General features: G+C 35.3%; 1 protein-coding gene across 1 annotated transcript in view; it reads left to right on the top strand.

Annotated features, from left to right (window-relative positions):
- Dock3 (dedicator of cytokinesis 3) overlaps positions 1–25,351 on the top strand; it is a 589,707-nt gene that overhangs the window by 408,724 nt on the left and 155,632 nt on the right. The window contains exons 11-12 of the mRNA XM_076867085.1: positions 681–741; positions 2,091–2,238. Of these exons, the coding sequence (XP_076723200.1) occupies positions 681–741; positions 2,091–2,238 (209 nt within the window). The remainder of the gene's footprint in view (positions 1–680; positions 742–2,090; positions 2,239–25,351) is intronic.

The following is a 25,351-nucleotide window of genomic DNA, read 5'->3' as shown; positions in this document are numbered from 1 at the left end:
AATATCTTGCTAAGCAAAATAAGCCAATCCCAAAAAGCCAAAGGCCAAATATTTTCTCTGATATGCAGATGCTAACTCACAATAAGAAGGGGGCATGCTAATGGATAATAGAGGTACTTTAGGGAGAGGGGAGTGTAGGGAGGGAGCAAGTATCCAGGTAGAAAGGTAGAATTAATCAGATATTATTACCCTATGTACATACATTATTACCCTATGTACATATATGACCTCATGACTGGTGGGATTCTACATCATGTACAACCAGAAGAATGAGAAATTATACTCCATTTATGTATGATGTATCCTACTTCATTCTAGTTTCATATATAACTAATTAGAACAAATTTAAAAATAAAAACAAATTTAAAAGTGGAGGAAATGAGGTGAAATCATGAAGATTTCCAAAGTACAACTTTTGTAAATATTTGGGGTTTTTCTGGGGGGGGACAGTCAAAATGAAAGCTGGAAAATATTATAAATAAAATAAACAACCAAAGCATATAGAATATCCAAACTTTCATAGCACTCTTATAAACACTAAAGTGTTGTATATTGTAATCTCCCTCCCCCTACCTATAACATATACAAAAAACAAAGCACTATGAGGTTTAAAATGAAACTTTATTATTTTCTGAATATTACTTGCCTGAATTTATTTCTTTTTTCTTTCCTTTTCTTAGGATCTGAGCAGCAAAGACATGAAGAGAGACTTACATATTGTTGCCCATGTGATCCGAATAGGTACGGTCCACTTTACCCATTCACATGAGTAAGACTGGCCCTACTTGGAATATGTATATATTCACTAAGCCTAAGTTTTGTCTTCTTCCCAGCTCTTTCCTTTTATTTCAGGTCTCAGGATTAGAATTTGCTTTTTGTTACTGTTGTTATTGTTTGAGTTGTAAGAGGTCAGCTGCTGCAGTAGCTAGGTTTGATATAAATGAATGCATTTTTTCCCACTTGAAACCTTCTCCATATTTGCTTTTAGATCCAAATTTTTTAATTTTATTTTTTACTGGTGCATTATAATTACATATAATGGTGGGATTCTTCACAAACTTTTTATTTTAAGTAGTCTGGTTTGAGACAGTCTCTCAATCACAATATCCTCTCCGTATACCTACCTTCCCCCTCAAAAATCTTACAGAAGTTGCCAGGAGTGCCAACTTAACAGATGGCACATTCCCTTTGCTGTGGTTTGTATCCAAAATTATCTATCTATACCATATTCCACAAAATTAGAGTTATTGTCATCACTCCAAAAGAAGGATAGAATTTCATTTCCACTCCAACTGAAATGAAAAAAACTGATTTTCCTTGCTGTTTTATTGTGGGTTTGTCTAAACTTATTTCAAGTTTATGGCATAACTTTTGCAGCTCTAACTAACAAAGTTTCCTTTGTAGTTTGGGTTATAGCATATCATTTTGTACATTTTGTCAAAGGATGTTTTTAGTCCCTTGCCCCCACAAAAAAAAAAAAAAAAACACTATTTTTGTGTAATTACTAAAGCATTTGTTGAGGTACTAGAATTTATAAGTCCTCTTGCCACTGTTGGCACAGTGTTGATATATAGGAAAAGTAAGCATCCATCCACTTCATAAGAATGTTTCTATTTCCACAGTGGTTCTGGAGCACCTTTGGCAACAAAATTGGGGCGGGGCGGGGGGGGTGGAGAGGAACACGGTCTCCTCCTTATCTGTGCTCACATAGTTTTTAATCAGCAGCAAAAAATGTTGAACTTTCTATCCTTAATTTGCCTGTCAAGTTTAAATGTATTAGCTCATTTATTTTTCTAAGAAATTCCTAAGGTCACTCATTTATTCTCATGTGATTAATAAATGGACTGTTGTGTTGATTTCAAGATAGGTGATAAGGATGATTGACAGAGTGTGGGGCAGGAAAGGAGCCTTGGCCTATTTGGGTTTTTTCGACATAAATATCCTTGGATGATTCCCTGCAACCCTTTAGTATTTCAACTTGAAGGATCTCTTAGGTCCCTGTAGCTCTGGCATCCTTGAGTGACAATCAGGAGATGATGGAGAGGGGCATGGAGTTCTCAGCGTGACTAGTGCTTTCTGCTCTGCCCAAGGCCGGATGCTCCTGAATGACTCCAAGAAGGGCCCTGCTCATCTGCACTACAGGCGACCATATGGCTGTGCAGTCCTAAGCATCTTGGATGTCCTCCAGTCACTCACAGAATTAAAGGAAGAAAAGGATTTTGTTCTTAAAGTTTACACGTAAGTAATCAATACCAGGAATGTTAATGATTTGCAGCAAAGGACTTCTCAACACTGCCCTAAGAGCAGCTGTTTTCAAGCCTTGTAAATACAGAATCACCAGGATTTAGGGTAGGGAGGTTTTTTAAATGCAAAGATTTTAATCTACAGTTTGGGGTGGGGCCCAGCCATCTTTTTAAATAAGCATCCCAGGTGATTCTGAAACAGCTGAATTTGGAAACTTCTACCTAGAGTGGAATTCTGATTGTACACGTTTCCTGTTCTGTCTACATATTCACTTCCTCTCCAGAATGAATGAACCTTATTATATATATATTTGCAGAAGAACTAAAAATATAACTTTTCAAATGTCTTGGATATAAAAGAGTCTTCTGCCCTTCAGTTTGTAACTGATCTGGTCAGTAATTCAGATGACTTTAAAGAATGATCATGGGCCAGTTTGCCCTGTCTTTGAAAAAGAGTCAGTTTTTCTGAGGAGTAGAGATCTTGCTCATTATTTCTGCCACCACACATATCTAAGTCAGATCCAACCAGGCATAGAATTAGTTCTGCTTTATAGAAGCAGTCTGTCTCCTCATGAGTTTTCCACCACCTCACCCGCCTCCTACTTCCCCAGGAACTCTCACATGTTAGACATTCTACCACTGAGCTATGTCTCCAGCCCCTTCCTGATCATTCTTGGTTAGCAATAGAAAAAGGAAAGTGAAGAGGAGAAACAGATTCCAGGCATGTAGTCTGCCTTTTTTATTTTTTATTTTATTTTTTTTTTTTTAGAGAGAGAATTTTTTAATATTTATTTTTTAGTTTTCGGCGCACACAACATCTTTGTATGTGGTGCTGAGGATCGAACCTGGGCCGCACGCATGCCAGGTGAGCGTGCTACCACTTGAGCCACATCCCCAGCCCAGTCTGCCTTTTTTAAAAAATAGAGATTTAGAATACAAATAAGAGTAATAAAAAAAAAAGATCAGTGGTGAGTTTAATGAGTTTTTTAAACAAATATGTTTCTGAGAATTTTTTAAAAGTTTGTCTTCTTTTTTAGTTTTAACCTAATATCACTTTTCCATATTAAGACAAATATTGCCAATCACCATGTAAATATATCTTTACCATAATATTGTAGATTTTTCTTCATTGTCTGTTGTTCTGCCCAACTCCAACCTAAAATGATAATTACACTTAAACTGGAACTTTGTATAATCAATCACATTTGATTAATTTCAAAATAAAAGCCAAAAATATCCTCATTACCTATTTTTCCTTCAGCTAAGTTCTGTTCAAACCTGTATACTTTGTGGGGTGAGGATCTTATTTTGAAATAGCAACATACAAAGAAAAATTTAGCCATTTTTGTCCTGCTTCCATTCGTCAGTCACAGACCTTCTCCATATCCTGAGGTTCTTTATTGGCGGGAGGCAGACCTGCTTCATCATATGCCTTCCTCCCTTTGAAAAGACTAAACAGAAATCTGAAATCATTATTATCATCTCACTCCACTGTATTCTATCTAAGGAAAAGGAGATTTATGGAAAGCACCCCAGACTTGTTTTATTTTTTTATTTTTATTTTTTTTAGTTCTGAAGATCAAACACAGAAGATCAAAACATCAAGCACTTGCCTATATATACTAGGCAAAGCGTTCTACCACTGACCTCCATTCCCAGCCCTAATTTTTAATTTTGAGACAGTCTTGCTAAATTAAACTACAATTCCCCCTGCCTTGGCTTCTCCAGTAGCTGGGCTAAGAATTGTATCTTTTTGAAATGTATCAGCTGTTCCTTGCTTCAATGCAAATTCTCATTGCAGATGGGGGCTTACACAGCAACCCTTCTGAAGTCATGCTGTCAGGCTTAATTTGCCTAATTGCTTCTAAACAGGTTTCAGTACCAGTGTCTCACTTTTTAAGAAGTGGGATTCATGGATAGCATTTTCTTAGTCCCTTATTCTAAAAGCCAAAGAAAGATATGTTTGTAGAAATAATAGCCTTTAATTTTTTTTCTTTTGAAGAACTATAGAATTGAAATATAGGATAATTTTTCCACTTGAAAATGTTAACAGATTTTCAGACATACTCCCAAATATATGTTTGTGAAATTGACTTTGTTTACAGTGTGGAATTCTTTTTGGATTAGTAATTTAAATCCATATCAGCACAGTTGAATCCAGCCCTCAGGAGTAGTACTTTCCATTAAATTCCAGGAGATACGTTTGTTGACTACATTGAATTTGAAGCTTAAAGGGTTTACTAATTGCTATTGATAATGCTTTAGCCTTTCTTTGACAGGATTTTGCAAAAAGCTCTTGTACAATATCTCAGTTGTCATGTTCTAATTTTTTTTCCTTGATCAGAGTCAACCTCAACAAGAGAAGATTCTATCACTACCAAAGCTACTACTCTGCTTTGTAGTGTTGTTAAATATCATATGTGTAGGTGAAAATATCCTTCTAAGAAAATTAAGAAACCGAGGCATGAAAATGAGGTTGCATCCAAATAAGTTAATAAACTTCAAATTTATAATAACCACTATGTGCATTTCAGTCTGATATAGATATCATGATTTTTTTCTTCTTTATTTTATTTTTTAAAATTTATTTATTTATTCTAATTTGTTGTACATGACAGCAGAATGCATTTCAATTAATAGTACACATATAGAGCACAATTTTTCATTTCTCTGGTTGTACACAAAGTAGAGTCACAAAGTAGAGTCACATGTACTTAGGGTAATGATGTCCATCTCATTCCACCACCTTTCCTAGAGAAGATTCTAACACTTCATGCCCCCTGCCTTCCCCTCCCTCCCCTTTTCCCTCTACAAAGTTCCTCTATTACTTCCATGCTCCCCCATCACCCCCATTATGGATCAGCATCCATTTATCAGAGAAAACATTCAAAATTTGGTATTTTAGAATTGGCTTACTTAGCATGATATTCTCCAACTCCATCCATTTACCTGCACATGTCATGATTTTATTCTCTTTTAATGCAAGTAATATTCCATTGTGTATATATATCACAGTTTCTTTATCCATTCATCTGTTGAAGGACATCTAGGTTGGTTCCACAATTTAGCTATCATGAGTTGTGCAGTTATAAACATTGATATGACTATGTCACTGTAGTGTGCTGTTCTTAAGTATATGTTCTTTGGGTATAATTCGTAGAGGGGATAGCTGGGTCAAATGGTGGTTCCATCCCAGGATTTCCAAGGAATCTCCATACTGTTTTCCATTTTGGCTGCACCAATTTGTAGTCCCACCAGCAATGTATGAATGTGCCTTTCTCCCCACATCCTCACCAACACTTAACTGTTGTTTGGGTTTTTAATAGCTGCCATTCTGACTGGAGTGAGATTAAATCTTAGAATAGTTTTGATTTGCATTTCTGTAATTGCTAGAGATGTTGAACACTTTTTCATATATTTGTTAATTGATTGTGTATCATCTTCTGAGAAGTATCTGTTCAGTTTCTTAGCCCATTTATTGATTGGGTTATTTGGGGGTTTTGGGGTTTTGTGTGTGTGTGTGTGTGTGTGTGTGTGTGTGTTTTGTTTTTTGAGTTCTTCATATATTCTGAGATTAGTTCTTTATCTGATGTGTGAGTGGTAAAAATTTGCTCCCATTCTGTAGGCTCTCTCTTCACCTCACTGTTTCTTTCACTGAGAAGAAGCTTTCCAGTTTGAATCCATCCATTTATCAATTCTTGATTTAATTTCTTGCACTATAGGAGTCTTATTAAGGAAGTCAGGGCCTAATCCAACATGATGAAGATTTTGGCCTACTTTTTCTTCTATTAGATGCAGGGTTTCTGGTCTAATTTGGGTCCTTGATCCACTTTGATTTGAGATTTGTGCTTAATTTCATTTTGTCGCATATGGATTTCCAGTTTTCCCAGCACCATTTGTTGAAGAGGCTATCTTTCTCCAATGCATGTTTTTGGCGCCTTTGTCTAATATGAGATAACTATACTTATGTGGGTTAGTCTCTGTGTCTTCTATTCTGTACCATTGGTCTACCAGTCTATTGTGGTGCCAATACCATGCTGTTTTTGTTACTATTGCTATGTAGTATAGTTTAAGGTCTGGTATAGTGATGCCACCTGATTCACTCTTCCTGCTAAGGATTGCTTTAGCTATTCTGGGTCTCTTATTTTTACAGATGAATTTCATGATTACTTTTCTCTTTCTATGAGGAAGGTCATTGGGATTGTGATTGGAATTGCATTAAATCTGTACAGAGCTTTTGGTAGTATGGTCATTTTGACAATATTAGTTCTGCCTATCCAAGAACAAGACATCTTCCAAGGTCTTCTTTAATTTCTTCTTTAGCATTCTTTAGTTTTCATTGTAGAGGTCTTTCACCTCTTTTGTTAAGTTGATTCTCAAGTTTTTTTTTTTTTTTGAGGCTCTTGTGAATGGGGTAGTTTCCCTAGTTTCTCTTTCAGAGAATTTGTCACTGAAATGCCTTTTATTTATTGGTGTTGACTTTATATCCTGCTACATTGCTGAATTCATTTACTAGTTCGAGAAGTTTTCTGGTGGAGTTTTTTGGATTTTCTAAATATAGAATCCTGTCATTGGCAAATAGTGATAGTATGAGTTCTTCTTTTCCTATCCATATCCCTTTAATTTCTTTCATCTGTTTAATTGCTCTGGCTATAGTTTTAAGAATTATGTTAAATAGAAGTGAAGAAAGGGGACATCCCTGTCTTGTTCCACTTTTCAGAGGGAATGCTTTCGGGTTTTTTTTCCATTTAGAATGAGGTTGGCCTTGGGCTTAGCATAGATAGCACTTACAATGTCGAAATATGTTCCTACTATCCCTAGTTTTTCTAGGGTTTTTAACATGAAGGGGTACTGTATTTTGTCAAATGCTTTTTCTTATCTTTTAAGTCTGTTGATGTGATGAATTACATTTATTGATTTCTGTATGTTGAACCAACCTTGCATTCCTGGGATGAACCCTACTTTATTCTGGTGCTCTATCTTTTTAATATGTTTTTGTGCTTGATTTGCCAGAATTTTATTTAGAATTTTTACATGTATGTTCAGTAGAAATTTTGGTCTGAAGTTTTCTTTCTTTGATGTGTCCTTGCCTGGTTTTGGAATCAGGGTGATAGTGGCCTCATAGAATAAGTTTAGAAGTACTGCCTCTTTTTCTATTTCCTGAAATAAATTGAAGAGTATTGATATTAGTTTAAAGGTCTTGTGGAACTTGGTTGTATATCCATCCAGTCCTGGGCTTTTTTTGGTTGGTAGGCTTCTGATGGCTTCTTCTATTTCGTCACTTGAAATTGATCTGTTTAAATTGTGTATATCATCCTGATTCAATTTGGGCAAATAAAATGACTCTAGGAATTTGTAAATGCCTTTGATATTTTCTATTTTATTGGAGTACAAGTTTTCAAAATAATTTCTAATTATCTTCATATTTCTGTAGTGTCTGTTGTGATATTAGCTTTTTCATCATGTATGTTAGTAATGAGTTTCCTCTCTCCTTCTCTTCATTAGCATGGCTGAAGATTTTTCAATTTTATTTATGTTTTCAAAGACCCAACTTTTTGTTTTGTCAATTTTGTAAATTGTTTCTTTTGTTTCAATTTCATTGATTCCAGCCCTGATTTTAATTATTTCCTGTCTTCTACTGCTTTGGTGTTGATTTGTTATTTTTTCTAGAGTTTGAGATGTAATGTTAGGTCATTTATTTTTGATTTTTTTCTTCTTCTAAGGAATGAACTCCATGCAATGAACTTTCCTCTCAGTACTACCTTCATAGTGTCCCAGAGATTTTGATATGTTGTATCAATGTTCTCATTTACCTGTAAGAATTTTTTTAATCCCCTCTTTGATGCCTCTATAATACATTGTTCATTCAATAGCATATTATTTAGTCTTCATGTGTTGGAGTAGCTTTTATTTTTTATTTTATCATTGATTTCTAATTTTATTCCATTATTATCTGATAGAATGCAGGGTAGTGGTATCTCTACCTTTTTGTATTTTCTAAGAGTTGCTTTGTAGCATAATATATGGTCTATTTTAGAGAAGGATCCATGTGCTGCTGAGATGAAAGTGTATTTGCTCATTGATGGATCAAATATTCTATGTATGTCTATTAAATATAAGTTATTTATTGTATTATTGAGTTCTATAATTTCTTTATTTAGCTTTTGTTTGGAAGATCTATCCAGTGGTGAAGTGGTGGTTAAAGTCACCCAGTATTATTGTGTTGTGGTCTGTTTAACTCTTGAAATTGAGAAGAGCTTGTTTGATGAATGTAGATGCTCCATATATGTTTGGGGCATATATATTTATAATTGTTATGTCTTTTTGATGTAGTTCCCTTAAGTGGTATGTAATATCCTTCTTTATCCCTTTTGATTAACTTTCCTTGAAGTGGAAACCCCTGCTTATTTCCGCAGTCCATGTGAGTGGTATGTTTTTTCCAAACCTTTCATCTTCAGTCTGTGGATATATTTTCCTATGAGATGAGTCTCTTGAAGGAAGCATATTGTTGTGTGTGTGTGCGGGCACACGCACGCATGTGTGTGTTTATCAAATCTGCCAGTCTGTGTCTTTTGATTGGTGAGTTTAGGCCATTAATAATCAGCGTTATTATTGAGGCATGATTTGTATTACAGTCATTTTTGTTTATTTTTGGTATTTCTCCTTTGACTGGTTTTTCCTTTAGTGTAATGCCTCCCTTTGCTGGTTTTTAGTGTTAATTTTCATTTCCTCCTCATGGAATATTTTGCCAAGAATGTTCTGTAGTGTAGGCTTTCTAGTAGTAAATTCTTTTATTTATCATGGAAGTTTATTATTTCATAATCAAATCTAAAGCTTAATTTTGCTGTATATAAGATTTTTTGTTATCCTAATTGGTTTCCCCCTGTATGTAATCTGATTCTTTTCTATTGTGGCTTTTAAATTATCTCCTTAGTCTGTATGTTGGGCATTTTTATTATAATGTGCCTTGGTGTGGTTCTATTGTGGGTTTGTATATTTGATGTCCTGTAAGCCTCTTGTATTTTATTTTCCAATTCATTCTTCATGTTTGGAAAATTTTCCGATATTATTTTATTAATTATATTGTTCATTCCTTTGGTTTGTAACTTTATGCCTTCTTCTATCCCAATATTTACTAAATTTGGTCTTTTTATTCTATCCCATAATTCTTGAATGTTCTTCTCATGGTTTCTTACCATTTTCACTGTGTAGTCAACTTTATTTTTAAGATTATATATTTTGTCTTCATTGTCTGAGGTCCCGTCTTCCAAGTGTTCTAGTCTGTTGATGATGCTTTCAGTTGAGCTTTTAATTTGGTTGTTTCATTTCAAGATTTCTGTTTGTTTGTTTTTTCAGAATCTCTGTCTCATTAAAGTAATCTTTTGCTTCCTGTATTTGCCTATGTAGCTCTTTATCAAAATGATCTTTTGCTACCTGTATTTGCTCTCTTATATCATCCTTTAATTCACAGAATATTTTAATTATGTACATTCTAAACTCCTTCTCTGTCATTTCTTCATTTGTGCTGGCCATGGATTTAATATTGTGGTATCTTAGTTTGTTTGGGGCACTTCCATCCCTTTTCATGTTGTGCATGTGTCTTCCCTTCTACCAATGTGGATCCAAAGTGTCACAGTTTTTACCCTATAGGCTTATAGTGGCCCTGTAGGGTTCCAACAATTCTCCTTTAATGGGGAGAACAAAATTAACAGATCCCAAAACAAACAATATACAGCCTTAAATTAAGAAAAAAATCTTGAAGGAAAATGCAAGGATTATTTTTGTTGGAGTTCAGTATCTTTCCTCCTTTCCTTCTCTCTGTTGTTAGTTGGTATCTCTGCCCTCAGGATGGTAAAGGTTATTAGGGTAGAAGGGTTAATCTTGGGGGGTGGAGCTCCTGGAGGTAGGGTATACCACTTACTGGGGGAGTTGGGGACTGTAGGTACCTTGATATTGCTTCTAGGCCCCAGCTGGTGTCTCAAGCTAGGAGTTGCCCCACCTAAGTGACACAGATGGAAGCGGCTGCTTTCAGAGATAGAGCATCAGGTTGGTTTGGGCTGGGTGGTGGCATTGGGTGGTGTATTCAGTGATGCAGCTTTGTGGCGTACAGTGTTATGACTATCAGCTGTCTCCAGACCCTCTCCTGTGTTTCTAAGTGCAGGCTACTGTGTGTATGGGACTGTGACAGTGGTTGCAGTGTTCCAAGATGGAGGCAACCAGGGAAGCCCCAAGTTGATAGATGGGGGTTCACGGGGGAGTGGCAGCCAGAGGTCCTGCATGTGGGCAGCAGCCAGGGATCCTGTGTGGGAGCAGTGGCCAGGATTCCTGCATGGGTGGGTGGCCAGGGGTCCTGCTTGGGCACTGATGCCAGGGGTCCTGTGCAGGCATGCCAACCAGAGTTCCTGCATGGGCAAGCGGCTTGGAGTCCTGTGCTGATGCTGAGGTCTGGGGACCTGCACAAGCATAGTGGCCAGGATTCCTACACAGGATCAGCAGTCTGGAGTCCTCTAATAACTCACAGAGAAACAGTATTCCCACTACTTGAATCTGAGGTCACAGAGTGATACAGAATGCAGCCTCCCTCTAGCCCGCCATCTTGGAACTCCTCATACAATTCTTGTTGGCTAGAGGACAAAGGGTCATGAGCAGGAGCGGGGTATATTGTCCGTGGAGCTTTGGACAGAAGAGAAGAGTGCCAGGAGCTAAAGTGAACATTGGAGGGAATAGATATCTATAAATGCATGTGACAACATACAGAATGGTTCTGAATATGTGATAACCATTGTTCAATTTCACAATGAAAAAAGTCCAAGTAAACATTTTAGACCAATTTTAATGAAATAATAAATAAACAAATGCTTAAAATATTAAATTTATAATTTTGGTTATGATATATTTTATGTTATATAAAATATGTATTATTGTTAAACCACGATGCAAAGAAAAGACCACTGACTCCGATTTTAAATCAAATTAAAGCAAGCTTGTAATTCCGACTATCCAGGACTGTCCCTTTCCCAAAATCTGTGGGATAGAAGACAGTACTCCAGCTTATAGGAGCAAAGCTTTATAGCACAGAAAACTGCAAAAGGGGGTGTCTTGAGGACTTACAGATAACAGAATTTTGACAAGCTTAATTCAAAGGCAGATAATAGATTAATGGTCTAAATGGTTCAGCACTTAGGGAGTAAATTTAGATCCCAACATTAGAATTGATGAGGTGCCATTAGGGTTTCAGAGAGGGTTGTTATCTGGTAAGGGAAAGCCAGAATTTATGAGACGCCCCTAAGGTTTTAGAGAGGATTGTTATCTGGTTAGGGAAAGCCAGGCATGGGTGAGTTCAAGGCATGGAGAGGCATTCCAAGTAAGTTTAAAGCATCAAAATATGGCCAGGCCAATTAGAAATCCTAATATTTTACAGAAAATAGAAATAAATCTTTTATAACTTTTGACAACTGGGTTTGTCATTATAGATTATGTAGACAATCACATACTATGTAAAATTGAGAATTATTTATTCCCCACACTCGAATTTTATGAAAATAATATTCGAATTCATCACATGCAGTCATTCCATTATGTCTGCCTTGTTATTACTAAAGCCACTTTCTGAGACAACTGGCATTGTTTTCCAAGGCACATTATTTTCAATTTCATAAGGCCAGTTTTGATGCATTACTTTTTGAATTCTTGATGATGCTTTCCCATCAGAAATTCATTTTGAGGTACAACTATTTAGTTGCTTAATAGTTGTTATTTTCATTTGTTATAATAAATCCATGTATGTGAACTCATTATGCAATAATTCACTTTTCTGCTTTTATGGTGATTCTTAAAATAACCTTCAATACTTCGATTTGGTATTCATATCCCAGGCATGATTACTAATTCTGCGCATAACTTTGCTCTTTTTAAAAAATTTTAAGCCAGTTCTGTTGGGTAACATTATAAGCATTAATTGAGGTCATTTCAGACTAATGTAACTTACCCAAACAGTATCGTAATGTTTACAATGAAAGGACTCAGTGAATGCCTGCTATAGTTTGAATCTGGAATGTCCCCCAAAGGCTCACATATTAAAGACTTTATCCTCAGATTGATTCTGTTGAGCCAACTTTAGTAGAGGTGGGGCCTGTTGGTCATGCCCCAATGACCAATAGGCCCCACTTCTTAAAGCTGGGACCCTGACTTCTCTTCTTTCTTTTTTTTTTCACTTCCTGGACATGAAACAAGTGATTCTGCTCCATTGTGGACTGAGCTCTATAGTGTACTGCCTCACTCAAAGCAACAAGGCTGTAATTGGCTGAAACCTCTAAAACTGTGAGCCAAAATAATCCTTTTTCTTTTTATGAGATTTTTTTATAGTAATACACAGCTAAGATGTGTCCCATAACATGAAAGAATTTAGTAACAGAAATATCCGGTGGCAGCCTCTTCTCTGAGTGATGACTGAGCAGAAACTCTCCTAATATGTAGTGTAGACACTAGGCCTACAAGATTTTCTCAGAACACTGTCTTTGAGTTCTGTGATTCATAATTACCATATCCATGAAACTACTTTAAATTGAAGGTCCTTATTTAGAAACCATTTTTAGATGGAAGCTTCTTCTTAAATGTGTAAAGATCCATTGGGCCACTCTCTTTTTCCCCCAAGCCTTATTAAAGAGTAATTGACAAATGTGATAATTTGATGTACATATGCATTACCAAACTATTACCACAAACAAGCTAATTAACATATTCATCACCTCACATAATTACCCTTTTTTTGTGTGTGGAGAGAATGCTTAAGATCTACTATCTCAGATTTCAAGATGCAATTCAGTATTGTTAAACATAGCCATCATGTTATATGTTATATCCCCAGAAATTATTTATCTTTTAAAAAATATATATTTATTTTTTAGTTTTAGGTGGACACAATATCTTTATTTTATATTATATGTGGTGTTGAGGATTGAACCTAGTGCCCATACTAGGCAAGCACTCACCACTGAGTCACAACCCCAGCCCCAAGTTATTTATCTTTTAACTGAAAGTTTGTATCTGTTAATCAACATGTTCCCATTTGCTCCTTTTTTCCACTCCCTGTCCTGGCAACAACCATTCTACTTGCTTCTATGAATTTGACATTTTTTTTGACTCCACAAAGAAGTGACATCATGCAACATTTGTCTTTTAAATCTGGCTTATTTTATTAATGTCCCCCAGGTTCATCCATGTTGTCACAAATGGCAGAATTTTCTAGTTTATTATGACTGGATAATATAATATTTTGTGTGTGTGTATTTGTGTGTTTGTGTAGGTAAAATTTTGTTTGTCCATTCATCTATCAATGGACAGTTAGGATGTTTCTATATCTTGGTTAGTATGAATAATGTTGCAGTGAACATAAGAATACAGATATCTCTTCAAGATATTAATATCAGTTTATTTGGATATAAATTCCAAAGTACGTTTGCTGGATCATACAGTAACTCTATTTTTTAATGTTTGAGGAACCTCTGAAATGTTTTCCATAATAGCCATACCAATTAATATTCCCAACAGTTCAAAGGTTCCCTTTTCTCCACATTCTTACCAACACTTGTTATTTCTTGTCTTTTGATTATAGACCTCTTAACAGGTGTGAAGTGATTCTTCATTGTGGTTTTGATTTGCATTTCCATAATGATTAGTGATGTGAACACCTTTTCATACACCTGTTGGTGTATGTATATACATTTGTATATTTTCTTTGGAAATATATCCATTAGGATTCTTTACTCCCTAATTTTAATAATGATGATAATTTTGCTGTTGAGTTGTATGAGTTCCTATATATTTGGATATTAACTGCTTATTAAATATATGGTTTGCAGATATTTTCTCACATTCCATAGGTTGACTTTTTATTATTTGATTATTTCTTTTGTGGTGTAGAAGATTTTCAGTTTGATAATATTTATTTTTGCTTTTATTGTCTGTGCATTTGAGTTTGTTTCCAAAAACTAATTGCCAAGACTAATGTCAAAAAGCTTTATCCCTGTTTTCACCTAGGTTTCAAGTCATACATTTAATTCTTTTTAAAAAAATATTTTTTTAGTTGTAGGTGGACACAATACCTTTATTTTGTTTATTTACATGTGGTACTGAAGATTGAACCGAGGGCCTCACACATGCTAGGTGAGCACTGTACCACTGATCCAAAACCCCAGCCCACATTTAATTCTTTAATTCATTTTAAGTTAGTTTTTGTGTATGGTATCAGATAAGAATTCACATGTGAATATCTTGTTTTCCCATAGTCAGTTATTAAAAAGATTATCCTTTTCCTATTGTATGTTCCCAGTCAAATATTAGCTGACTGAAAATGTATGGGCTTATCTTTCTGTCACATTGGTCTATGTTTCTATTTTTATGCTAGTACCATACAGCTGGGATTATTATTTAATTTTACAGTTTAATGAAATCAAGAACTTCGACGTTTCCAGATTTATTGTTCCTTTTTAAGATTGACTTGATTATTCAGAGTCTTTTGTGTTTCCATATGAATTTTACAATTGTTTTTTCTATTTCTGTGAAAAATGCCATTGGAATTTATTTTAATTGCTTTTATTTTGTAAATACATGACAGCAGAATGCATCACAATTTCTAATACACATATAGAACACAATTTTTCATAACTCTGTTTTGTATATAATGTATGTTCACACCAATTCATGTCTTCATACATGTACTTCGGATAATGATGTCCATCACATTCCACCATCATTGCTAACCTCTGCCCCCTCCCTTTCCCACCCACCCCTCTCCCCTATCTAGAGTTCCTCTATTCCTCCCATGCTCACTCTCCCTACCCCACTATGAGTTAGTCACCTTATATCAGAGAAAACATTTGGCATTTGGGTTTTTGGGATTGGCTAACTTCACTTAGCATTATCTTCTCCAACACTATCCATTTACCTGAAAATGCCATTATTTTATTCTCTTTTATTGCTGAGTAATATTCCATTGTGTATATATGCCACATTTTTTAACCCATTCATCTACTGAAGGGCATTTAGGTTGGTTCCACAGTTTAGATATTGTGAATTATGCTGCTAATAAACATTGATATGGCTGTGTCCCTGTAGTATGCTGGTTTTAACTCCTTTGGGTATAGACTGAGGAGAGAGATAGCTGGGTCAAATGGTGGTTTTATTCCCAGTTTTCAAAGGAATCTTCATACTGTTTCCATATTGGCTGCACCAATTTGCAGTGTGCCTTTTCCCCTATGTCCTTGACAACACTTGTTGTTTATCTTCATAATAGCTGCCATTCTGACTGGAGTGAGATGATATGTTAGAGTAGTTTTGACTTGCATTTCTCTGATTGCTAGAGATGATGACCATTTTTTGATATATTTGTTGATTGAGTATATATCCTCTACTGAGAAGTGTCTGTTCAGGTCCTTGGCCCATTTATTGATTGGGTTATTTGTTTTTTTGGTGTTTAGCTTTTTGAGTTCTTTATATACTCTAGAGATTAGAGCTCTATCTGATGTGTGAGGGGTAAGAATTTGCTCCCAAGATATAGGCTTTCTGTTCACCTCACAGACTATTTCTTTTGCTGAGAAGAAACTTTTTAGTTTGAGTCCATCCCATTTATTGATTCTTGGTTTTAATTCTTGTGCTATAGGAGTCTTATTAAGGAAGTTGGGACCTAATCCCTCATGATGAAGATTAGGGCCTACTTTTTCTTCTATTAGACACAGAGTCTCTGGTTTAATTCCTAGTCCTTGAGTTGAGTTTTATGCATGTGAGAGATATGGGTTTAATTTCATTTTGTTGCATATGGATTTCCAGTTTCCCCAGCACCATTTTTTGAAGAGGCTATCTTTTCTCCAATGCATGTTTTTGGCACCTTTGTCTAATATAAGATAATCATAATGTTATGGGTTAGTCTATGTCCTGTATTCTTTACCATTGGTGCTAATACCATGCTGTTTAGAAAAACTAGGGATAATAGGAACATATCTCAATATTGCAAAGGCTATCTATACTAAGCCTCTGGCCAACATGATTCTAAATGGAGAAAAATTAAAGCATTCCCTCTAAAAACAAGGATGCCCTCTTTCACATCTTCTATTTAGCATAGTTCTTGAAACACTGGCCAGAGCAATTAGATGAAAGAAATTAAAGGGATACATATAGGAAAAGTAGAACTTAAATTAGCACTATTTGCTGATAATATGATTCTATATCTAGAAGATCCAAAAAGCTCCACCAGAAAACTTCTAGAACTAGTAAATGAATTCAACAAAGTAGCAGGATATAAAATCAACACCCATAAATCAAAGGCATTTCTGTATATCAGTGACAAATCCTCAGAAAGGAAAATGAGGAAAACTACCCCATTTACAATAACCTCAAAAAAAAAATAAGATACTTGGGTCAACTTAACTAAAGAGGTGAAAGATCTATACAATGAAAACTATTGAATCCTAAAGAAAGAAATTAAAGAAGATCTAAGAAGATGGAAAGATCTCCTTTGCTCTTGGTTAGGCAGAATTAATATTATTAAAATGACCATACTACCAAAAGCACTATACAGATTTAATGCAATTCTGATCAAAATCCCAATGGCATTCCTCATAGAAATAGAAAAAGCAATCATGAAATTCATCTGGAAAAATAAGAGGCTCAGAATAGCTAAAGCAATCCTTAGCAGTAAGAGTGAAGCAGGTGCATCACTATACCAGACCTTAAACTATACTACAGAGCAATATAACAAAAACAGAATGTTATTGGCTCCATAAATCTTTTACCTTCACCCAAACACTTGCCCTCCAGTAGTTTGCCTCTTGGAGTGGTGAGTACATGAACTTGGTTGAGTTACAGTATCAGCATTAACACTTAATAGAAGTATTTTCTTTTTTTCTTTTAACATTTTCTTTTTTTTTAAACAACTTTATTTATTTATTTATTTATTTATTTATTTATTTTATGTGTTGCTGAGGATTGAACCCAGTTCCTCAAGTGCTAGGCAAGCACCTACCACTGAACCACAACCCCAGCCCAGAAGTAAGTTTTTTTCATAAGTGTTTTGAATATCTGGTTAACTATCAGTGGTTTTCTTAGACTTGTTAGTTGCTAGGCTGGTACCTTTAGGGACAGTCAATCACCAGAGCTTCCTGCATAGCCCTTTGCATTCTAGAAGTGGATTTAAGTTAGTTCATTTTTCCCTTTAGCATTGATTAAGCATTATCCTCTAATATGAAATTAAATGCTTGAGGGAAAAGTGTTTTCCAAAAAATTAAAAAATAATTTTAAAGAAAGAAGTACAAAACTTCTTCTGAGAACACTGTAAATCTTATAAACAATATGATGATATTGACAGCATACTAGTTCCTCATTAACTTGTTTGCATACTTTAATATATCCAACGTGGATTCAAAAGTCTGTTTAAATGATGTCTGACCATTTTGCTGGGGCTGTTTGAAGAAAAACAAACCCTAAGTTAGGTGGTGTTTTGGCATTGAAAATAGATGGACTAGCCAATTAGATTCTGTCATTTCATCTGTTTGACCCTCATATATCATCTTTTCCCCTGTTATTTTTTAAATTTTTTTGTAGTTGTAAATGGACAGAATGACTTTATTTGTTTATTTTTATGTGGTGCTGAGGATTAAACCCAGTGCCTCCTTCCTCTGGCTGTACATGGTACAGAGTCACACCAGTCATGTAATCATACATATATACAGGGTAATAATGTCCATCTCATTCCACCCTCCTTCCTACCCTCATACCCTCTTCCTTCCCCTCACTCCCCTCTGCACAATCCAAAGTTCCTCCATTCATCCCTACCATACCCCTCCATTATTGATCAGCACTCGCTTATTAGAGAAAACATTTGGCCTTTGGTTTTTTGAGATTGGCTTATTTCACTTAGCATGATATTCTCCAACTCCATCCATTTACCTGAAAATACCATAATTTCATTCTTTTTTAATATTTATTTTTTAGTTGTACTTGGACACAATATCTTTATTTTATGTATTTATTTTTATGTGGTGCCGAGGATTGAACTCAGGGCCTCACACATGCTAGGTAAGCACTCTACCGCTGAGCCACAATCCCAGCTCTCATTCTTCTTTAAGGCTGAATAATATTCCATTGTATGTATGTTATATATACATTTTCTTTAACCATTCATCTGTTGAATTTCCCTGTGTTTTTATGCTTTTCCTCTTATTTATGTTCCTGCTTCTCTCTCTGTAATAAGATGTCACTTAGGATGTTAATTGCAGGAAATAATGTCCTTATGAAATTTTCCTTATGTGATAGATAAGCTCCTGAAAGGGGGATATGAATTAATATTCTACAAACTATTCTATGTTTTTAATACTGAAGGTACCTATTCATGTAAAAGACACTATTATTAATTATTTCAGAAAGCAGATGATGGATTCTGCTTTATCTTTAACGATCTTGGAATCAGTTACTTAAATTCTCTGAGCCTCCTTTATTATTTCAGACCTGAAATAATGCTTGCCTAAGGATGAATGTGTTTATATGGGGAGGAAATAGATGAGTAAATTGAAGTTAACTTAGTTTCCCAAGTCACAGTAGAAATTCACAGAACTGGGATTTGAGTGCATATCCTCTGATTCCACTCTGCTGATGCACTTTAAAAAAAAAAAAAGTATGGTATATTGGAAAGAGCCTGTTTTTGAAGTTGGGTAGATCTAGATCTGAAATCCAAATTTACAAAATAACTCTGAGACTTTGGGTGTGCCACAGTCTCTCTAAGTCTCAGTTTCCTCTGTGTAAGATGGAGATGATGGTACTTTCTTCATGGATTGTTAAAAAGATCTCCTGAGAAGATGTGTGTAAAACAACAACTACAGTTAATATTTGAGCAATTTCTATGTGCCAGGTACAGCTGTAAAAATTTAACATGTATTAACCCATTTAATCTTCACAAACACTTGATGAGCTTTCCAAAGTTCCTAGTTCAGTGCCTGGCACAGAGAAAACACTCAGCTAATATTCATTTGTCTTCTGTCTTTGCTTAACAAAATGTATTTGGTTGATCATGTTCCTTTCAGTAGCCGCTCCAGCTACAACCACTTACATTTCTCATAAAGCTTGGAATTTTGCTTAGACCTGTCAGAAGAGGGAGCTTCTGACATAACCAACAGGAAAAGTAACATTGTTTCTTCCTTGATTTTCAAATATATATTTTCAGTACATACATAAAAATAAAACTGTTTATGTTTTATAAACAGCTCCCATGTAGGCAATAGTGGACATATGCGTCTCATGAGAGCCCATCTAAAATGAATCACATTGGTCTATTTGTGTCATCTTGGTCTTAGAGACTTCATTTCATTAGTCAGGCTGTTTTTATAGAAATGCATTATCTTTTTAATTCATCCTTCTAAATTCTTATTTATTCATTCATTACACTAAAGATAAGGACATGAGCCAGTGGTTATTGTCAGTGGTGCTCCTAAATCTCTTAAGTTGTTGGCCATTTTCTAGCACAGGACCTTCAACCAAATAAAGGCCTATTGTGGAGCAAACTAAGAGTTCTTGTGGAGCAAACTAAGTTAACCCATGGTAAAACTGGAATAGTTGCTTGCAGTTATATGAGGGCATACAAAATGGGAATGCCAACTGACATCAGGGAGGCAAGACCCAGGATCCTACTAAGGAGTAGAGTTTTCAGGATCATAGTGCTCTGCAGCCTCTTCCCTTCCCCACCTTGCCTTTGGAACCAACCAAACTCCCACTCAACTTCACTCTTTTCATCTGAAAAATAAACATGATAATGCCTGCCTTATATAATTATGAGAATTAATGTATTGTGTGTTAGTAGAGATTGAACCCAGGGACACTCTACCCCTGACATGCCTCGTTCCCTCTGCTCTTCCCTCCCACTGCTCCCCCTCCTCTATTCTACAGGTCTTCCATTTCCAGTGTATTCTCTGTGCTCTTTTTTCCTCACTTACATTTTTAAATAATTTTTTTCAGAACCCTGTAAGAGAGTTTTGAGATTGAAGTGGTTGTGATTTTTGCAGTGTTATGATTTTTACCTGTTATCCTCACTAGATTTTGTTGAACATATAATTGATTTTAATCTTTCCAGCATAGTAGAAATTAATACTGTATACTGAAACATTCTTTATTTCTGTGTATATTGAAGCATGAAGGAACAGTAAGTCACCAGTGGCATTTTTGCTCACTCTTATCAAGTATGAGAGGAAGAGAAACAGTAGGACAGTCTCTGGGCTATACATTAGGATATTTAGGCTCAGAACTCTAAAGGATCTAGCCATTTCCCTCTAGTCCTCTAGATTTCTGAAGTTACTTTTATCTCTAATTTTCTATAATTTAAAGGCATCATCCTTGTCTTCAAAGAATGAACAGTTCTGCTGGGAAAACCAAAAATAAATCACTTATGGTTCAGGATAAATAAATGATAAAATAGAAGTAAAAATAATGTTCCATGGGAACAAGTAGGAAGAAGTAGTTCATTCCATACTCTCACTAATTCTTGGGATAAGAGGTTATAGATAAGCAAGGAGGGGTATTGGTCAGAAAGGTCCTTGTCATGAAGAAGAGTTGGAGGCAAGTAAACTTGTTTGGCAAATGGTTGCATATAGAAATATTTATAAGGGGGTTAGTATATACACATATATTTGCTTGTTCTGTTAGCTAAGAGGACCCAAAAGAAACAACACCCCAGCAGCAATCACTACATCTGGAACACAGATCTTGATTTCTAATACCATTCCACAATATAAAAGGAACTAGAGCTCTCTAGAGAAGTGGGTGAGTCTAGGACTAGACCAGGAAATATACAAAATGACTCTGCAGCAGAAAGTGCCAGAAGTAAAAAAAAGTCCTTAGGAATTAAAAAAAATTAAATCGTGTCTTTTGTGGTTGTAACCAGAAAACCTGAAAAGAGCAACATATAAAGGAAAAGTTTATTTGGGCTCATGGTTTCAGAGGTTCAGTCTACAGTCAGCCAACTCCATAGCTCTGGGCCCAAAGTAAGGCAGAACATCAGAAAAGAAGGGTGTAGCAAAGGAAAGCAGCTCAGAACATGATAACCAGTCTTGCTCACAACCTGCATGAGGAGGGAGTAGTTAACCATTGGAGGCATGAGCTGGCTGGAAATAAAGCCTAGGAGAGTAGTATTAAGAAATAAACACAAAAGATGAAAATAATATATACTCAAAACAGGGGCATTTATGGGTGGAAGAGACCTGATGGATCTGATCCTAAAAAAGGAAAAAGCCCATTAAGGCTTTATTTATAGTGAAACACATCAAAGGGTTTCAGTGAGGAGCTTCTTCAGGAAAATAGGATAAGAATGGGGAAAACAAGTTGCTTGGGGCTTGACATATTATGCCCCTCTCCAGGCAGCTGCATTTGAAGCTAGGGCTGTGAGCTAAGGCAGGGCACCTGCATGATCTGGAACTGAGGAATTTCACCCAGGAGTTCCCTGCCTTATGATGGCCCAAACAAATCCACAATTTATACATGGCTTCCAACATACTCCCTTCTTTACTTTTAAAATGCAAGCCATGTGCAGTTACTCAGAGTTCCCTGATCCTTGTTCTGAGGGTATGACAACCTATTATCACAAACAAAAAAGAATTAGTAGCGAGCACATCATTCCAATAATATACCATGCAGAATATTTCAACATATTTCCAGGATTAAAGCCTTTTATATCATGAAGTATTTGTTCAGCCAGAGATACAGGATCTATGAGGTCAATACTGCTCTTTGGGATATCGTGGATGTGATGATATAACTCCCTAAGGTCCAAGGCTTATTGCTATGCCAAACACCAATTAGATTATTTTTTACCTTTTTCCAGTCCCACTGTGAAGCATTATATTTGGTTGTAGTAATGACAGACATAGCTGCCATGGCATTTAAGCCTTTGCTTAAATGTAAGAGTGGCAAGTTCATTTCCAATCTTAATAACAGTAGCTTCCAAAGTATTTAGTTCAGTTTTAATCTTTTCATCAGTATTCACTCAGTTCCAAGAACTGTGAGGCTGAAAGCTTGCCTGGGTCTGGTTAACTGGGTATGCATTTATTGTAAAACGTGAACACAAGCATCACCATATCATGGCTCTGAAATGTTAGTTGGGAGTAAGGCAAAAGAGGGTTGATGAAGAACTAATGTTTCTTTCCCTTTATTAAATCTAGTGATGAAGTTGGTCAGATTATATCTTTTACAAGTTAACATGATATTTATCACCTTTTCTCCTTACTCTTACATTTCCAGTAATTAAAGCATAAGGAGATTGAACACAGACTGGCAGGCCATAATAGGAGTCCTATTTGCAATGTTTGTCTATAAAGTCAGGCAAAGCACCAACTGTATAATTAAGAAAATCTGAGGCAGCAATTAAATGCTTCAGATGCTTTTCTGTGCCACCTTCACTGAAAGTTAGGATATTACCGACAAATCCTCCAGGAGTCATAGGATCCTGCTGTAACTGTCTTTTATCAATTCTTGGATACCAATCAAAATATATCCACCATTTCTAGGCACTTTATGTTGCACTGGCAAGGCATTTGCACATTCCAACCATTTAGGGAATGTGCCAAATTATATTGCAGAAAAATTAGAGCAGTAAGTTATTGGTGGTGTGGGATTAACTGGCTTGTTATGGGAAAGTCCCATTTTAATAACTATTTGAACATATAATCTTAAGTCCCAAAGGCCAGTATGATTGGCTGACCTAAGTCCCCCATATGCTGTCTTTTCCTCAAAGTTACTTCTGAACAGCCAGCATAAATATCATGGGATCAACATATAGGTGTATTTCTACTATAGCCAGTATAATTAAATTCTGTGACATATATAGGTATAATATATTTGTCTGTGAAATCTCCCATTATATGATATCATTAGTAAATACTGAGATAGTTTCTTCAGTCCAAATAGCTGGATACTAAAGGTGGATCTGGATAATAGGTCCAATGGATCTCTCCATAGGCTCCACTTACCTGACAACACAATACTGCCAGCATAGCCGCAAACATTGTGTTTGGAGTTTTATTTCCTCCCTGTTGTTGAACTTTCTGCTCATCCTGAAGTGTCAGGTCCTTTAGTTTTCTCCATGATGACAGGCTGGGTCTCCTGGAAATATACAAGCATAGCTGGTTTATTCTATTGCTCCATGTATCTCTCAGCAGCAGTGAGACTCTTAATACCACAATTTTTAAAAAATTTAAATAATTTTGTGAGATTTAGTGGGGTTATATGGGGTTATGTTCCACCTTTTTATTTTTTTTTTAATTGTAGACAAAAGTTCATATAAGGGGGTTGGGGATGTGGCTCAAGCCGTAGCACGCTCACCTGGCATGTGTGCAGCCCGGGTTCGATCCTCAGCACCACATACAGACAAAGATGTTGTGTCCACCAATAACTAGAAAATAAATATTAAAAATTCTCTCTCTCTCTCTCTCTCTCTCTCTCTCTCTCTCTCTCTCAAAAAAAAAATACAAGGGCAACTCTATCCTTTTTTTAAAAAAAAGTTCATATAAGATGTAGACAAAAGTTCATATTACTTTTTCAGACTTTTTATTCCTAGCTGGCCTACACCTTAAATTAGCCTTAAATTGTAGAGAATGGCCCAGAACTGTACAAGTATTTAAACAGTAAGAAGTGACTTAATAAATATTTTTATTTGACCAAGAAAATTAGCAAGTTACCTGTTAGGTATGTGAGGATTGTTAAAGTCAACATTGTTTAGCTGAAGAGGATACCATAGTAAAAGAAGGTCTTGTTTTTACCAACTATATGGCTTAACTTTGTCTCTAGTAATGGACTGAACAACAAAAGCCAGTTTTACAACTCGTTTGTATTATAGGTAATGGCCTTATTATCTTAAATTAACTTGTTATATTAGAATTTGTACTTGTATAAGATATTAACAGACAATAGTTATAAATAGGCCTTTTTATATTAACCAAATTACAAACACATCTAATGTTTAAATATATCTTAGTTAAAATTGCTTGATGTTTCTGTATTTAGTAGATGATATTTTAGCACATTAACTTTGTAGATTAATGTCTCCTTTAATAAAGACGTATATACTTAATTCCATTTATCTTAAATTTAACTTACTTATACTTAACTGTAAAAGCCAAGACATTAAACAAATGTAGATAGCAGTACTAATCATCTCTTTCCTGTTGAAGAAAATTGTTAGAAGCAAGGGACAATTAGATATTTTACATAAATCATCCTTTATTAATTATTTGACCACATGGAAAAAACTTGTGAGTCAATAATATTAAAGACATCTTTTACTTTTATCTTTTACTCAATTGAAACTGAACTTTTTCAGGGGCTGGGGACATGGCTCAAGTAGTAGCATGCTTGCCTGGTAAACGTGAGGCACTGGGTTCGATCCTCAGCACCACATAAAAATAAAATAAAGATATTGCATCCACCTAAAGCTAAAAATAAATATTTTTTAAAAAGAAACTGAACTTTTTCATAAGTTACTTGTATTAATAAAATACATTTGGATCCATTTTTATTTTGATTATAAATTATGAGCACACTTGTTTATGTCAGTTTTGATTCATGTAATGCAGGCACACAAATACAAGACATATTCACAAATCAGACAAATAAACAAAAAAATTTTATAACTTTTTGTAAGTAGAGCATCACAGATTGGAAATAATTGTACAAATATTTATCAAAGTTTTTATTTGATTTAACCCATTAGAAATTAAGATATAGCCAATCCAATTTTTATATGGTTTAATTATAAGGTGGGCCTGTGTAGATAGAAATGCCAGGTCTGAAATCTGACAATCCTGAGAACACTGAAATAAAATTTTAGATTGCAGCTTATTATTCTGATGATTGCTAGATTTACCCCCAGCATCAACCTCTCCTGAAATTGGCCTTTGAACAAAGAGTGGAAAAACTTATTTAAAAAATATATTAATTTGGAATCATCCAAAGAATGTAAAGTCAAATGCAAATCAAAGGATCCCTTCTTAAAGAAGCAAAGCCTAAGCATAACATAACTCTCTTCAGAGTTTAATTTCCCCAGTTGTTTTTGTAGTTGTAGATAGGCAGTATGTCTT

Source organism: Callospermophilus lateralis, chromosome 10 (assembly GCF_048772815.1).
Source record: "Callospermophilus lateralis isolate mCalLat2 chromosome 10, mCalLat2.hap1, whole genome shotgun sequence".
NCBI classification, from domain to species: Eukaryota; Metazoa; Chordata; class Mammalia; order Rodentia; family Sciuridae; genus Callospermophilus; species Callospermophilus lateralis.
This window is presented reverse-complemented; position numbering and strand designations above follow the sequence as displayed.